Source organism: Odontesthes bonariensis, chromosome 14 (genome assembly GCF_027942865.1).
Source record: "Odontesthes bonariensis isolate fOdoBon6 chromosome 14, fOdoBon6.hap1, whole genome shotgun sequence".
NCBI lineage: Eukaryota > Metazoa > Chordata > Actinopteri > Atheriniformes > Atherinopsidae > Odontesthes > Odontesthes bonariensis.
This window is the reverse complement of record NC_134519.1, coordinates 30,930,104-30,944,357: the sequence shown is the minus strand read 5'-3', so window position 1 is coordinate 30,944,357 and position 14,254 is coordinate 30,930,104. Positions and strand designations below refer to the sequence as shown.

The following is a 14,254-nucleotide window of genomic DNA, read 5'->3' as shown; positions in this document are numbered from 1 at the left end:
CGTGTGGCCGTACTTTATGTAAATTTGCCACGGCAGACGGAGTGCGTTAACCAATGAAAGTAGATCATGTGATCTCCTGTGTCGCAGTAGCAGCACAGCAGCTCTCCTCGCTCGCAGATCCACAGCCATGGTGAAATACGAAATAATGTTCCATTGCTGACGATTTATACACATTTATTTCCCTCCAAAACTCAAATTTTTAGAGGGAGAAACTTCGGTTGGTTAAAATCACAAGTTATTTACTTTCCCCCGGAGCCCCCGTATGTTCTATCTACAACCAGAGAGTCTCTATCATGAGGAGAGGGAAAACTGGCGGCTATTTCCGGGTGGTACTGCACTCTAGGGGCGCCAACGAAGCAGTGCAGAGCACGCCGAACTCTATGGTGGTACTATGAAATCCACCTTAGATGCAGCCATTGCTTTTGATAGAATTTTTTATATTTTTTTATTTTAATTTTCCTAAAGGCAGGATAAATTATCCTTTCAAACGGCACTTGGTTTGATTTTTTAGACTCACTAGATTTGTTTAAAATACACATTTATTGTCAGTATTACATCCCGAGTGACGTCACGCATGTGGCATCACTTTACGGCATGGTCAGTCCTAGCGCTGAGCTAGCAGAGAGGTGTTAGCTCAAATAGTTACAGATTTCAGCACAGCCCTTTTACATACTCTCTGACTAGCCTCTGGTTTAGCTTCGGTTGTTGTTAGCGGCACCAGGTTAGCACTCTGGCACAGTAGACGAATGCCGTAAAGCAGCCGGTCGTAATCAGCCGTGCGTTATTCAGATTCCGTTAGCTAGATGCTAGCGGATACTGACTCGCAAATGCCAGACCTGTAAGAAAACAGAAAGCTATAACTCCCAGGTTATTGTACTTTCGATATAAATCCACATCCCTCTGTCAGAAATCACAGTATTATTTTCAGGTTTCAGCCGCTAGCGGGGACATTTTTTGAGTTATTAGCGCCAGCCCTATGGAAAATGGTCATTCTGCACTCGCTCGCCAGCGCCCCCAGACAAAATCAACTGAACTGCAGCCAAATTTTTTATAATGGGGCGAATAGGAAGTGGAACGGCTGTCTGTAAAAGGGCTGTGCTATAACTTCGTATACAAGCCCCTCTGTACACGCCCACTGCAGTAGCAACTCATAGATAGACATGCGCTGCACAGTCTTATGTTCTATGTTTTTAATGTTTTTCTATGTTTATGTTGTATGCTGAGTGTGTGAGTGCTGTATGTTATGCAGTGATTGTTGGAAGCCCAAGACAAATTTCCCCCTGGGGACAATAAAGTACACTCTACTACTCTACTACAACACGGCGAGACTAGGCATCCAATCCGGCGAGTTATATTGACGTGCCGGAATAGTGGACGGCTACCGTAAGGTCCAGCCAGCCAGGCAATCCGGCGTCTCCTCGTCAGGTCAGACGCCTGCTCTCCCTGATGCTGCATCCATTTAGGAAACCGAAAAAAAATGTATTTCGTTGTTCCTATGTTTCCCAAACGTATTATGTGAGGTACTTAAACAATTCTTCACACAGCAGTGATTTCCAGGTATGTTCTTGCAATTCCGCACTGTTTAAACTTACTGATGTAAAAACACACGCGTACAATGTAAACGAACGGAGAGAATGGCGTTTTCTCGCTAGCATTCTGCCAACATGGCGGATAGGGGCGGGGCTCTGTGCTATGACGACAACTCCTCATTCTCAATAGGATCTCCACATTGCATTCATTTTGAAAGACGAACAGAGGAACGCGATAAAGGCTTTTATCGATAGAAAAGATGTTTTTGCCGTCCTTCCTACAACAAGTGTGTGTCGCTTAAAGACATGGTTGGTAATCCTGTTCAGAAACACATTTTGTAATACTGGGTGAAATGGTCCGTCTATCCTGAGAGAAATCTATAAAAGATGTATTTAGAAAAAGGGACGAAAATAATCAGACCTCTGTGGCAGCTGCAGGACTGAGAAAAAGAACAATATCAGAGATGTGTGGTCAGGAATGAAGAAGATCACAGGCCTCAAGCAGAGGGAGGATCGGATGGATGGAAGTCTGGACAGAGCAAATGAGCTGAACACATTCTTCAACAGGTTCAGTTCAGGAACAAGCTCACCATCCTCCCCTCCTGTTCCCAGCCAAAGAGACATCCCACCCTCCTCTGACTCACAGCTTTCCTGTAACATCTCCACCTCCACCTCAGTCATGGATTCTTCTGCTTCCACTAGTTTGTCTTCAACCCAATCAGGAGATGCTGCTGTCCCCTTTGCCTCCCCTCCCACTTTTCTGTTTCTAGAAGTCAGGTGAAGAGGCAGTTGGAGAGACTGAACCGGAACAAGGCTGCAGGTCCAGATGGTGTCAGCCCCCGAGTCCTGAAGGCCCGTGCAGAGCAGCTCTGTGGGATTCTGCAACACCTTTTCAACCTTAGCTTGACCCAAGAGAAGGTACCACTGTTGTGGAAGACATCCTGTCTGGTTCCGGTACCAAAGAAAACTCACCCTTCAGACATCAATGACTACAGACCTGTTGCCCTGACATCCCACATCATGAAGGTCCTGGAGAGACTCCTGTTGACCCACCTGTGTAAGCAAACCAGCACATATCATTACCCCCTGCAGTTTGCTTATCGCCATGGAGTTGGAGTTGAAGACGCTATCATACACCTGCTTCAACAAACCCACTGTCATCTGGACAAAGCAGGCAGCAATGTGAGGATCATGTTCTTTGATTTCTCCAGTGCATTTAACACAATCCAGCCTGATCTGCTAAGTCTGAAACTCCAGAAGACTCAGGTGGAGGCCTCAATCACCTGGATTAATGACTACCTGACAAACAGACCACAGTTTGTCAGACTGAAGAATTGTGTGTCTAACCAGGTGATCAGCAGCACAGGAGCACCACAGGGGACTGTACTCTCACCATTCCTTTTCACTCTGTACACTTCAGACTTCCAGTACAAGTCAGACTCCTGTCATCTACAGAAATATTCAGATGACTCTGCAGTTGTCGGGTGTATCAGAGATGGACAAGAAGCTGAGTACAGAGAGCTGGTGGACCGCTTTGTGGCATGGTGTGGGAACAACCATCTCATCTTGAATGTTAACAAAACAAAGGAGATGATTGTAGATTTCAGGAGAAACAGGGTCAGATCAAACCCTGTTTCTTTCATGGGAGAAGAAGTGGAGGTGGTTGAGGAATATAAATACCTTGGTGTTCATGTGGACAACAGACTGGACTGGAGACACAACAGTGAAGCAATCTACAAGAAAGGACAGAGCAGATGTTGCAGATCTTCTACAAGTCTGTTGTTGAGAGCGTCATTTCCTCTTGCGTCATCTGTTGGGGCAGCAGCATCAGAACCAGGGACCTAAAAAGACTCAACAACCTGATAAAGAAGGCTGGTTCTGTTCTGGGGACGACTGTGGAACCTCTGGAGACAATAATGCAAAGAAGGATTTTGCATAAAATCAAGAGAATTATGGACAACCCTGAACATCCTCTCCATGAGACTGTTATTGGAAAACAGAGTCTCTTCAGTCAAAGGCTTCTTCAGTTTGGATGCAAAACGGACCGCTACAGGAAATCTTTCCTGCCCACAGCCATCAGCATCTATAATAACTCCTTGATTTAATTGAGCTACATCAACATTTAATTTCCCTCTTGGATAAATAAAGTATTTTTGAATTTGAATTGAATTTGAATCTGTTATTCAGGAACTTGTATGCTCTCAGTTTGCCCAGATCTGAATCCTCAAAGTGATCTGCTGTGGCTGTATACACAGCTATGGTGAGGTCTTGTGCCTGGTTAAGGAGGTCATCTGTTATGGCATCGGTTGGGTTCCCACCAAATTCTTCAAGTGCAGGTATGTCCAGTACTGTTCTCACCCAACTCTACTACCCCTCTACTACTACTCTATTACAAGCTACTACCCCCAAGAGAAGATGCATTTCTCCTGCACCTGAAAAGGGCTGCTCTAGCGACACTCATTGACAAGAGCGCACACATTTCCAAGCCAGAAATTCCCTTATGCACATAATTTGGATGGTCTATGGATAATGGAAAAGCAGTTCCCATCCCTTCTACAAAGCCAGCCTGGCCTGTGTCAATGAACAAGACAATCTCATGTGGATGTGTCAAAGGCTGCCAGAAGAACTGTTCCTGTGCAAAGAAGGGAGTTCCATGCTACATAGGGTGCCGTTGCAACAGATTAAACACTGCCACATTGGAGTTCAGTGACAGCAGCAGTGAATCAGAGAGCTAGATACTAATACTAAAACCTGTTCTACCTGCTGTAATTTGGACATGTATATGTCAGGTTACTTTTTATTTATTTTAATCACAATCCTATTTTCTAGTTCTGGCCAAGAAGATGATTATTTTTAGCCTGACTACGTCATACTCACGATTCTAGTCAGAATGTGAGTCTGATACCGCTCGATAGAGATTTCAGAATGGCGGGGCGTGTTTCAACTGAACCAGGAGAAAAAATGCCTCTTCGCTCAATTGGATAGACCTACAACCAATCAGAGCAACGTAGTATGTGACGTAGATTAAGCGACACACACTTGTTGTAGGAAGGACGGCAAAAACATCTTTTCTATCGATAAAAGCCTTTATCGCGTTCCTCTGTTCGTCTTTCAAAATGAATGCAATGTGGAGATCCTGTAGAACAGACTCGATCGCAGAATCTACACACCCTAGCTCTCCAGCGGCAGCCATGTTTGTTTCAAACGAATTCAAACCAAGCGCTCTTTAGTGACGTAGTCGATAATGTCCCTGTTGATCATCTGTCCATCATCATATAAAGCCCGCCCTGGCAATCTGATTGGGTCGACTGTTTTGATGTCGAGCATAGAGATTTCCCAACTGAGCAGAGCCAGACCGAACTTCCCGACCAAAAATTTTATGGGCGGGGCTAAGTTCGGCTGGCACCCAGGCTAGGTTATTTTATGTTCAATTTATGAAAATTTAAATGAAAATAAATGTTTTGCTGCCAAGAATTTTGTTTCTTTCATTATCAAAATAGGATATTTTTCATAAACACTGAGGCATTGATTTGCACAAATGATAGAAGAAGAAATTAAGAAATAGCACTGAACCCCATTTGGTAGAACACTGACTGGAAATTCAGTTTCAGTACAATTCTCGATTTGGGATATAGAGAAGACTTTTGGCAACAGCAAGTGCAATCTTTGAGATAGAAAGACTATCTTGGACTCAAATGGAAGCGTATGAATTAGGGAAGTTTTCTATATACATATTAGGCATAGATATTCACCATAAAGCGCTGAAAAATATTAACTTTCATGAGAATTTGTCAGACGAACAGTACTTTTTTGGGATGTTGAGGGTGATATCTTAAAATGGAGTGGCAGCAAGCCCCAGAATCTTTTTTTCCTGCTTCCCCCTATGTGTCAGGATACTCTCTGCCAAATTTTACAGGTGTGTGACTATTTATGCCATTGTAGTGCCTATATATATGCATTTACATAATTCCGCCAGGAACATGTCCCAAAAAGAGGGCCTTTGGCCCCCAGTAGCTTTCCAGCAGCTAGTTGACCGGGTTGTCCACCCAGGTTGTGATCCTGTAAGGTCCCAGATATCATTTCTGGTGTCAAACCTTTTACAACGCTCCGTGTCTGTTTTCCCAAAAACTGGGGTTTTGCCCCCTGGGTATAACCCTTTTCTGTAAACAATTAACCTTGATTGGGTCCATTTACCAATTTTTTTTAAACTTTTCTTCAGCATTTGAACCAGAAATTAATTCGTACAAAGAACGAGAAGTTCATTCACAGCTCGAACCGCAAACTGTCTCAACGTCAGTGGTCATGTCGTTTTCCAAGTTAATGAGATGGTGCCTCCCCGTCATCCGTTTTCTGTTTCAAACTGGTTTTAAAAGGCATGAACGCAGATAAAAGGGCCATGCTGCTACAGATGCGCATTCAAAGGTGCGTCTGTGCTATGAAACGCTCTTTCTTTATACGATATTATGTTTGCAGTTACATTTATAAAACTGTTATTAAAGGGATAGTTCGCCTCTTTTGACATGAAGCTGTATGATATCCCATATTAGCAATATCATTTATGAACATTTTCTTACCCCATGCTGCGTCCTGTGAGCTGAGTTTTGCCGTCCACGAAGGTAGTCCGGCTAGTTGGCTGGGGCTTGAAAAATAAAGCGTCTTGCTTCTCAAAAAAATATGCGTTCAAAAGAGTAATACATTTGCATCACAAAATCGTTTTGCATGAAAAAGTCAGACCTCACTTCGCTTGGCGCTATTTTTGCCTCCCTTGATATCAATGCGTCAAGCCACCTAGTGATAGCTGCACCTGTTACGGTGTTTGCTGCTCGGAAGCAGGGGACTGCTCGGTCTGCTCTTCGGTCTGCACAGTTTACATTGGACGCATTGATATCAACCGGTTCTTAATGAAGTAAGTGAATGCGTCCTTGAACATACACCAATAACTTGATTCTTTGTGGAAACTCACTGCTACATTAGCTATTAGCTTGGAGAAAAGTATGCCCTTTGTGTTATTTTATCCCTGCAAACAAGTAACTTAAATGTCTCAGTAGCCCCTTTCACATATCAGTTATGGCTTATCAGCCAAAAATAGAGATCCTTGTTAACCTGCTGTAGTTCTTTGGAAATTCACACACGCTAAAACAGAGGGGCAGCAACAGTGTGCGCTTACACTTCCAGCTGGCGTGGCAGAATCAACTTAGGGTTGATGGTTGGAGGGGCGAGTTCCATCAAGCCAGCTTCCCTTCTGTCACCTACCTGGCTGGTGTCAAGGGCTCAGAGTCTTATCAGCGACAGATCAACTTTGGCAACCTCCCCATGCTTCTTCTGTGCTTTCAGTCACATCAAATGTGCATCAGTCCCAGCCTGAAAGTGTGAAGTATCCCTCCAAATGAATCATGTTCGCTTGCAGAGATACACTCACATGACTGCATCTCCTCTTACATCAGTGAGTGAGTGTAACTGTGCATATTCACTTGGAACTGACTGAGAGATCAACTGAACTAACAGATGAGACGGTTGTTTCAAGATGTGATTGACTTAAAAGAATTGGGTCAATGGTTCACAAACTTCACAACCCTACAGTAGCATCAAATTCACCTGACAGACACCAATCTCTTCTTTTTTTAAACACTGTAGATGAGCTTCACTTATTCTTAATTCAACCCACAGGCAATTTTTGAAAAAACAGTTCAGATGTGAGCAGATGGCTGTGTTTTGGGACCCATCCTATGCTTTTGTAATCGTTGACAAGGAAACAGAGCAGCTGATTGCAGAACAGCTAATCCTGCTATGCTCAGATTTCACGATGAGGTACCATAAATAAACATATAGACAGTTCAAAGTGAGAGAAGATGACGTGAAGAGAGATTTTCATGGCTTAAGAACTGGGTAACGCTGACATAGTTACTGTGTCATATTAACAGATGGCTTTTTAAAAGGAGGAGGTTTGGCTAAATCAAATAGGTGAAAATATAAATGAGAATGAATTATACAGAAATATATATATGTAAGAACATTTTTTAAAGTTTATAATACAAAGAATATAAAAGATTTAAAAAAAAAAAACACTGGTAATGTTTTAACATGATAATCAGGTCATGTCTTTGCTTGTCAAAAGGTCCACCAAACTTTGGATCCATCATTTGGGATTGGTAATTCCCTTGATATGTTCTAGTCGGTCACTTATTTGAGAAACAACCAACTCATTTGTTTCTCAGCAGGTTGGTGGGATTTATTTCATGTCCGTTGACACAGGCGCACCATTGACCTCGGTTATTACTGTTAGCTGTGTGCCAGATGCCACCGTGGATCAGACACTGACGACTTTCTGCCCGATGACGAAGGTATTTCTGGGTTTCGTATCACATGTCAGATGGAAAACGAAATTCACACTGAAACAAATCATTGAAGAAAAGTCACACTGAGCACTTTGCCAGCAAAAACACAATTCTTCACTGATAAAAAGGCGTAAAATGTGAAACCCCCTTTGCGCAACATGCTTGCACTTCTACTCAAATGAGCTACTATGCTGCTCAGTGAACTGTTGCCATGGTTACAAGAGCAAACACCAGGAAGCACTTTAGTCCGAGTTGTAAAGCATCCAAAAGGGTTCAGATCAGGGAGCTATTTATTGGTATTGTGCATATTCTACAATGCTGAAATAGATACAAGAGGGAAAAAAAACCTTTAATTTTTACTTGAAAAAATTGTGGTCTAGACATTTATGCTGTTGAGCCATTACAGCTCTCCATGACAACCTTATTTGTTTAATTTCAATTATGTTTGTTTTTTTTTTTACTTGTAACCCTGTCATGAGGATTATTGTGCGATGATTATTCATGCCAACCTATCCATTTCCATTCTGCAGTTACATCTGACATGCTAAAATGAACTTGAACTGAACTTTTCAATGATCACACAAACCTTGTTTTAAAAAAATACACAAAGTAAAATAATAGCGTTAGAATTCATGACAACTTGTCTTTACATTTTATTTTGTGTCATCATCAGCTTCGATGAAGGTCAAAGCAAAGCTAACTCTTTGTAGTTTCTATAACAAGCTAAATTAGTGGTTTGGAAATTAATGTGGTAAAAGTGGAAAAAATGGAGCAAAAAGGAGTTTATTTTACGTTTAAAATGCCAGTTGAACTGATTTACCCGTTTCAAGTCTTTGTGTTAGACCAAGCTAATGGTCTCCTAGCTTTAAGCTGCAACGTCATCAGAGCAGCATCAATCCTTCTCAAAGTCAGCAAGTTTAAAAAAATGTTGCTGTAACAGACAATTCTAAGACTTTTGTCTCTAATTATCTCTGGACAGAGGTGCTGCTGTGACATAGCATTTCAGGCAAGCTAAAATCCTGCCTACAGTCTGGTTACATGTCCTCTTTTAGCCTGTCCTCTAATGGCTTTGAGGATTGTTGCCTAATTTGCCATTTCTGTGGTTGCTGAACATTAAATTTCTCAACCACCACTTTAAAGAAGAATAACGAATCATTTTACAGCATGTCTTCCACTGGAGAAAGATACGGTTATGGTATAATAGTTCTTTCACTGTTTCTCAGTCCTGTGGAGCTGGTCCATGCATCCACTGATGGCGGACAAAGAAGGATCCTGTTTAAACCACCTGACTTAAATATCTTTGGTATGGGGGAGAGAGAGAAGGCAGAAAATCATACCTCTAAACAACAGAGTCATGCGGGAAGATAAGTGAAGTTCTAAGTTTCACAATTTTCCCTAAAGTTATGAAATATCTGAGCAAGCTGAGCAAGAGAGGCTTTCAACCGCTTCTGTGTTTCTTAAAAGATGATTCTCTTGTTCGTTTCCTGGCCAGCGATGAACTCTTTACACACACACAAAAAAAACAGCTTTACAACAACAGATTGCAGACTTTATTGAATTAAAAAAAAAAAATTCACAAATGTTATCGAATTGTTCATCACTTAACCCCCCCCCATCCACAACTTTTAGTCACACATCTATTCTGCTTTTGCACTTCATGACATGGAGACGACGCATTCCTGCTTCTTCTTTTTACTCTTCATATAATGAAACAAAACAAAAAAAGGTTAGATTTGCCTCATATGAACACTAACATTTCAGCCAGCCTTTTGTGTTGTGAAAGGGTGCAAAATCCAACACAGTGAGGAGGTGAATAATCTCACAGCTTGTTTCCCATTAATAAGAGGCTTAAGGTTGAGTTAGAACAACATGTAAACAGCATCTCTTTAAACCTTTTTAATCACATTCTATGGTCAGTGTCAAGCCAGAATTACAAATCCACCAAGACTACAAGTCAGCAGCACATGGATGATCTCATATTAGCAGTGAAACCTAAAGTCTGATCTGACATGTCCTGCAACACAGAACACGGTGTTTGTTGACAAGGATGCCTGATTGACAGGACTGAGGTAATATTTTCATTTCTGATCCTCATTTCATTATGACGCACTCATACTCCCTGTGTCGCACACTGACATGCCAAACCTTAATATTACTACAAAAATGCTGCTTTGCATGGATAGGTGGCATAAGGTTTACACAGGAGAGTCATTTTCACGGCTGTACAGTACAGCCTTCCTAACAGTCCGGAGGTCGTCCGTTTCACCTGTGGGTGCGTCGCCGCCTTCCATAAGTCATAAATATCTTCCACATGGCCATGTGATGTCATCATCTGGTTGTAGATACAATGGTGGTAAGGCGCCTTGCCCTCCCCTGAGAAAAAGATATTGTCCTGTGGTGACAAACCGATGGCGTTGGCACAGATGCCCATGAACACATCGTCTATGTAAAGAGAGGCATTCAAGGTCAGGGAGGCATGGTAGATTTTATCCGCTACATCACTGGAGACCACATAGCCGGCCCCAGCTGTGTAGTCAGGGTAAGACAACCACTGGTACATCTCAAAGGGTACAAAGTATTTGCTCTCCTTCCTGCGGATGGGGGGCGCCCCTCTGTGCACCCGACCGATCCAGAGGTCCGTGACACCTCTGCTGCTCACGTCCCGCAGGTAGCTCACCAGGTTGGGCATGTGGACAAAGATGTCGTCATCAGCAGTCATGAAGAAGCGGGCGTGAGAGCAGTGACTGTGCATCCAGTGGAACTGCATGATCAGCTTCAGGGTCAGGTTGTGAAAGGAGTCCAAAAAGTTTCTTTGGATCAAGTCCCCATGGAGACGGTCCTCCTTTCTGAGCTGCTCCTGGATGCCAACATGACTCCTCCTGCTCCACTCGGGCTCGTCCCTCTCTATGTGAATTGCTCCCAAAGCGAACACCACCTTAACTGTCACCCCCAGAGTGTTTTGGATGTAGGTCTCGTTGCCCCAGGTGCATCTGATGGCATTCCGCCTCTCAATGTTCCCTGGGATCGATTTGACAAAGAGGAGGAGGAGGACGTCCTTGTTGTCGCACTTATCGGGGTGGTCCAACAGGTAGCGAAAGTTGCTGAAGCGTAGGGCCGACTCCCGTGGAATGGTGAGGCTCCTGTTGATGTAGGTGAAGCTGTTGATTATGTAGCGGAAGGAGTAGGACTTGACGTGGCTGACAACACTGTTGTCCAGCTGCTCCCAGCAAACCATCATCACTGACAGCACCAGGCAGGTGGTCATCAGCTGCACACACTGGAATTTTCTAATCCGGCGGAAATTCAGGAACATCCTGGGGTCTGGTCAGCCAATGGCAGTGGTCCCTGTCTGGTTGGAGATGCTGATGTGGGTATTGTCTGTGTGTTGGGAAAAGGCAAGATAACGCAGGTTCAGAGTGGTGTTACGGTGCCTCAGAGCAGCACTTGCTGGGTCTTCCATCCTAGGCTTTCTGCATTCAGCAAAAGGCGTACACAGTGGTGGGAGTCACTGGGCCTGCCAGGAAACATCCTCCATCACTGCAGAGTAAACCAGCAGCTGGAGAGTCATCTTTCACCCATGTGGCCTAAAATTCTGGAAGAGACAACACAGACTTTTGTGAGTTTAACTCACTTTTAGAGCCCTGATGCAGCGAACCAGAGGTGCTGCTTCCTCTGATAACAAAAAGAGGAACTGGAAAACAGGTTATACTGGTCAGTCTGTCCAACCAACAGTTGCCCTATAAGGAAGTGAATAGTGACAGATAAATGTCCCCACCCCCCAAGCAAAAAGAGTATTTATTAATTGAACCTGGCAAAGTCCTTTAAGTCCAAGCACAGACAGAAAAAAAAAAATCGTTTGTGCTTGATTATGTACACTCAGCTAAAAATAACACCAGCTGAAAAGTCATAGTTTAGCAGGTGGGAATATGAGGGGCAGTGGTGGTTGGGGGTGGGGTGGTCACTGAATGCAAAAGCTAACACAGCAAAGCTTCAATTCATGTCCATCCATAATGGAAGGGTTTAAAGCGTAGACCCGCTGAAATCGCTGAGAGTCATGGAAAGAGTTGGGACACAATGGACAGTGTCAGAATAGCTCGGCAGCACAATGCAGGACGAGAATAACCTGCTTCCGCCTGGGCCTGAGCTAAAACCAAGGGGGGATCATGACGAGCCCAGGGCCCGGGGCTCGCTCCGCTCCCCATGAGCTTTTCAAACATCACTGCATGCCCTGAGCCTAATGGGGTCACTGACTCAGAATCTCAAAAAAAAAAAAAAAAAAAACACACAGACATCCTCCCTCTGCCACACAAAAACCCATAAAACATAACATTAATGCATACGGATATATAACTCTTATCATCCATTCGACAAAAACATAAAAACTTTTATCGGCCATTATGGACATACATGGATATGGGCACGTGATGTGCCCGTAAATTTCACAAATTATTAAAAGAAACTTCATTGTAAAGATGATTTAAAGTTTGACACATCTGCCTTAAGCCATAGCTCTGAAAATCCACTCTGGATCTTAAAAAAAACATCAGAAATTGTTGAAGGTACTCGATCCCTGCTGTTCAACACAGTGCTGAGTGAACCAAAATGTGGTTTCTGGAAAAACAAATCTGTTAGGAATACAATGACAAGCATGGGCACTTTTCTTGTAATAATAAAGCAAACTTTGAAGAAAGAATGAAATCTGTGTAATAAGAAGACAAGATAAGAAGCCAGACGGCATGTGTCTGACGATAAGGGAATTGTAATGACTTTCTGACTTAACTGACTAAACTGACTCACATCAAGGCTCAGGCTCATGTTACAGGTGGGGAACAATAGCACACTCTGTGACTGTGCTCGATCAGCATTGCATTTTTCCAACTTGGCATATTATTTGCATTGCCTGTGCTGCTGTGACACAGTTTTACTCTTTGACCTACTGACGCTGTCTCTCTACACTATGTGGTGCGAACACGGGTGCACAGCCCCACTCTTCCCTCTCAGCTGCATCTAAAACAAGTGCTGTGAAAGTGAGACCACCTCAGAAACATACTTCCAAAGTCACCATCTGTATAAATAGCTCTTAAGCACAGAGGTGGGTGGGGTGGCCGAAATATCCCAACATCACTCAGCTGATCATTTCAACACTTACCGGCAAAAGAGCGCATCGGTGTGTGAATCCAGCAAAGTTCTCTTTCCCTCACCCAGTCTTTCTCTCTGCTGCACACTTTTTTTCTGCTTGGAGTTTACGTCCACTTCACATTTGAGGAGGTGAAACGCTTGTCGGAAGCAGGATTTGGTCCTTAGTGAAACAGTCAAACCCTCTGTGCGGAGGAACAGTGTGTGTCTCTGTGAGAATATCTGTGAAAGTGTGTGAGTTTTTTTCTGATCCCTCCACTGGCCTGAGTGTGTAGAGCGCATACTGTGCGTAAAAGAACCATTTGCCCTGCCTCTGCTCAGCTCTTTCCACTCCCTCCCCACTGATAGCTGAGTAGAAGGTAGAAAAGTAGGGGGAGGACTTAAAGGGGAAGTTCGTTGTTTTTTTAAACCTGAACCTTATTTCTGGCATAAAATACATTCATCTACTCACCGATAACAGTTTGGTGAAAGTCAGCGTCCTTCGGAACATATTTAGATCACTGGAGATCCATATAACAGGAGTGAACAGGGCATGGACAATACAGCCTCTAAATAAGGCATTATCCATCTTTATTTCACCAATACTTTAAGACGAATGAATGAATGAACGCGTACTATTGCACTGTTAGCTCAGAGCTGCCGTTAGGGGTGGGCGATATGGAAAAAATGTTGTATCACGATTTTCTTGCATAAAATCACGATTTCGATTTTTTATCACGATCTTCCATCCAAAAAAAAAAAAAAAAAGAAAGACCAATTACAGTAGAGTTAAGTCGACATGCTGAACCACAGAAGAGCTAAGGAGTAAAAGAAAGAATTTGGCAATCAACACATTGTAATTCAACTGTAAGCCAATTCAAGATGAAAAATAAATGATCATAATGACATGTAGCAGCAGTGAACAGCTTGTAATTTTCCCTTTGCTGTTTTCACCTAACATTAGCCTGTACACCCTGGGTTTATTGTGTGTAAATGCCAGAATAACCACAGCCAAATAAATCCACCACAAACTGGACATCTGTATCCGTGTCTTTTAACGGGGACACACACCATACACCAGCATTTAAAAAAAAAAAAAAAAATCATCGCGCTGATTGGCAAAGGCGATCTATACGGTTTCTCTAATTTGGTAGATCGCCTGCGATTCTCCACTCTTCCTCGCCAGTCACGATTTTATATCGTCAGATCGCGCACCCCTAGCTGCCGTGTTGTTGTTATCCGGGGCTATTGGAGGGGGGGCTTTCTACACACGCG

General features: G+C 43.2%; 1 protein-coding gene across 1 annotated transcript; it reads right to left on the bottom strand.

Annotated features, from left to right (window-relative positions):
- Window positions 1-9,397: 9,397 nt before the first annotated feature.
- b3gnt5b (UDP-GlcNAc:betaGal beta-1,3-N-acetylglucosaminyltransferase 5b) lies at window positions 9,398-13,320 on the bottom strand. Its single transcript, XM_075484004.1, has 2 exons — window positions 13,014-13,320; window positions 9,398-11,456 (listed from the first exon to the last, which is right to left on the bottom strand). The coding sequence occupies exon 2, from the start codon at window positions 11,175-11,177 to the stop codon at window positions 10,020-10,022; it is 1,158 nt and encodes a 385-aa protein (XP_075340119.1). The 5' UTR covers window positions 11,178-11,456; window positions 13,014-13,320; the 3' UTR covers window positions 9,398-10,019.
- Window positions 13,321-14,254: the final 934 nt, after the last annotated feature.